Below are 3,240 nucleotides of genomic sequence, written 5' to 3' on the forward strand. Positions count from 1 at the left end.
ATACAGCATAATAGTATCCTTTCATAGAGCTAAGTTCTAAATATACAAATACTTGTTATTTCACTTTTTATAACATCGTGATAGTTGTGATGTGTGTTTGTGATATTTCATAATAAGATCTTTCTGGTATCTTGTAATAACCACTGTTAATATTTTCTATTACAAATTCTCAGGTTTTTCCTGTACATTATATATGCAGATATATGTTAATATTTTAAAATCAGTTAAGCTCCTCAGATGCAAAGTACTTTGTTACATGTTACTTTCACTCAATAGTACTGTTAACATATTTTATACTAATGAATATATTTACTATAATGGCTTATTTTGTTACACATTTTTAAAATTGGTTTTATTTTGGTTTGCAAACAAAATTCATATACATTCTATTTTATTTATATATATTAGGTTTCACACATTCCTCTATTCACATTGTGTTTCATAGTATCATTCCCATACATTATGTTTTATAAAATTAATTATCTATGCCCACCATTACTCTACATTTCCAGGTCTCCACTGGATCTTTCCCAATTCCTTAAGCCTCTCACTCTGCCCCCATAACTCTGTGATCTCAAGATTCCCAACCCTCTCTCTACCCTGAGCCCTGCTCCTCCCTACCCTTCCCCCTCTGGTCTTTTGTACACATCTTACTAGTAATTCTATTTTTTTACTATAATGGTCCTATATAGTATTTGTCCTTATGAGACTGAGTTCACTCAGCATAATGCTCTCCAACCTCTCCTATATTCTGTAGTATTTTTCAAAATTATTGCTCCTGAGTGCTGCGTACTATTCCATCATGTGAATGTACCAGAATGTCTCAGTCCAATAATTTGTTGATGGACATTTTGGCTGTTTCTATTTTCTATTTTATTGCTGTTGTGAATAATGCTGATATGAACATTGGTGTACAAATCTCCATTTGTGGCTCAGTTCTATATTTCAAACTGTGGAATAGCTGGGTCATATGATATTTCTGTATTCAATTTTTTTAGGAAATATCAAATTGCCTTCCAGAGTGGTTGTACCATTTCACAATCCAACAAACAGTGTATGAGTTCCAATCTCTCCGCATACTATCTAACATTTATTGCTTGCTATTCTATTAAACTTTGTCGCTGCTACTTGAGATGAGATGATACCTCATTGTGGTTTTGATTTGCATCTGTCTTATTTCCAATGATTTTTAGCATCTCTTTATGTGTCTGTTGGCCATCTGAATGTCTCCCTCTGTGAAAAATCTTTCCATATTTTTTGCCCATTTTGTAATTGGGTTATCAGTCTTTTTCTTGTGGAGACCCTGTAGGATTCTGTAGACTTTCATTATGGGACCTTTGTCTGAGATGGCATTGCCAAATGTTTTTTCCCCAGTCAGTAGCTTTTCTTTTCACACTGTTAGAAAAAGGTTTTGATGCACACAGGGACATTCATCAATGTTATACTCTCCTGGTTGTGCATTTCTGGTTGTATTTGCCAACCTATTTACACTATAGGCTAGGCCTTCTAATAGAGTTTCATCTCAATTTGTTTCTTATGATCTTTGTGGTTTGGGGCTTTACCCATAGGTCTCTGATCGACCTTGAGTTGATTTTTTGTTTACAATATGAGATGTGGTTCCTACTTTAGCTTTCTACAGGCAGAAGTCCAGTTTTGCCAGCACCATTTGTTGTAGAGGTTGTCGTTTCTCTATTGATTGGTTTTGTTTCCTTGTCAAATACCAGTTGACTGTAGGTAGATGGGCTAATTTCTGGGTTCTCCATTCTATTCAATGGATCTGTGTATCTGTCATTAATACCTTGCTGTTTTATTACAACTGTGTAGTAGGTTTTGATGTCAGGGAGTATTATGTCTCACACTTCATTTTTGCTTTTCACAAGTAATTTGGTTATTCTGGGGTCCCTTCCGTTTCCAAACAAACTTGCCAGTTGCCTTTTCTATCTCTTTGAAAAAATGAATTTATCTGTATTGAGTTTGTGTTAAACATGTAGATTGCTTTTGGTAGGAAATAAAAAGCACTCAGATCATCAAAGAGTGGGCGAAACTGTCACTATATGCAGACAATATAATAATGTATACAGAAAACTCCAGGGAGCACTCGTGACCTAGTGGCAAGAAGCTGTGCTGCAATCGTAAAGGCAGGCAGTTTGAATCTGCCAGGTGCTTTGTGGAAGAAGAATGAACAGTCTCCTCCTATGCAATTAATTGTCTCTGAAAACCCTCTGGAGGGTCATCTATAGGTTGGTTCCAACTCAATGGTATACAACAACAGAAAACTCCAAGGACTCAACAAAAAGAACTATTAGACATAATCATTTTAGTAGAGCAGAAGGAGACAGATCAATACAAAAATCAGTAGAATTCCTCTACAATAACAAAGAAAATACAAATAAGGAAACTAAGAAAGTAATACCATTTACAATAGCCTATCACAAATTCAGGTAGAACCAATAGAGACCTAAATGGAAAATGTTCTCTGTTCATGGATAGGAAGATTCAATATCCTGAAAATGACAAATACAGAGTTGTAAGCTCTTAATACATATTGCAAAATTGTCCTTCAGAACAATAATATTTCAATTTATACTCCAAATGCATCTGAGATTATTATTTTCTCTGTTTTGCCAACCTTAATGATTTTACTTGGAGATTTTTTTTAAAACAATAATAATAATTTATTAAGAGCCTCCCCTCCCCCACCCTCGCCGTATTTAGGGTCACTTTTTCCGCTTGTAGATCTTGTGCGCTAGTCCCAGGAAGATGGCTGGGGGCAGGGGAGCAGCATACTGCTCGATAAGCCCCATAATGTGGCTGAAACTCTCTTCTTCATACTGCTTGAACACAGCAGGCAGCTCCAGTTCCTCATACAGTGCCTTCACCCGGGCCACCTTCTCCGTCTCCTTCTGCCCATAATTGTCCTGCAGGATCTGGCGCTGTTCTGGGGAGGCCCGCTGCAGACACTGGATCACCAGCCAGCTGCATTTGTTGTCCTGGATGTCAGTGCCAATCTTGCCTGTCACACTCAGGTCACCAAAAAGATCAAGGTAATCATCCTGAATCTGAAAGAATTCGCCCATCTCTAGCAGAATCTTTTTGGCGTTGGCATGCTCCTTCTCCCCGTCGATGCCTGCCATATACATTGCAGCAGCTACAGGAAGGTAAAAGGAGTAGAAAGCTGTCTTGTACTTGACAATGGATTTGTACCTCTTTTCAGTGAATCTGCTGAGATCCACTTTGTCC

General features: G+C 37.3%; 1 protein-coding gene across 1 annotated transcript in view; it reads right to left on the reverse strand.

Annotated features, from left to right (window-relative positions):
* Positions 1-2,717: 2,717 nt before the first annotated feature.
* The window catches only part of LOC102844402 (farnesyl pyrophosphate synthase-like), a 57,018-nt gene continuing 56,495 nt past the window's right edge, over positions 2,718-3,240 (reverse strand). Inside the window, exon 3 of the mRNA XM_006881863.1 lies at positions 2,718-3,232. Coding sequence (XP_006881925.1) covers positions 2,718-3,232 — 515 coding nt within the window. The remainder of the gene's footprint in view (positions 3,233-3,240) is intronic.

This window comes from Elephantulus edwardii, unplaced genomic scaffold (genome assembly GCF_000299155.1).
Source record: "Elephantulus edwardii isolate Elephantulus edwardi_28Jun2011 unplaced genomic scaffold, EleEdw1.0 scaffold00016, whole genome shotgun sequence".
NCBI lineage: Eukaryota > Metazoa > Chordata > Mammalia > Macroscelidea > Macroscelididae > Elephantulus > Elephantulus edwardii.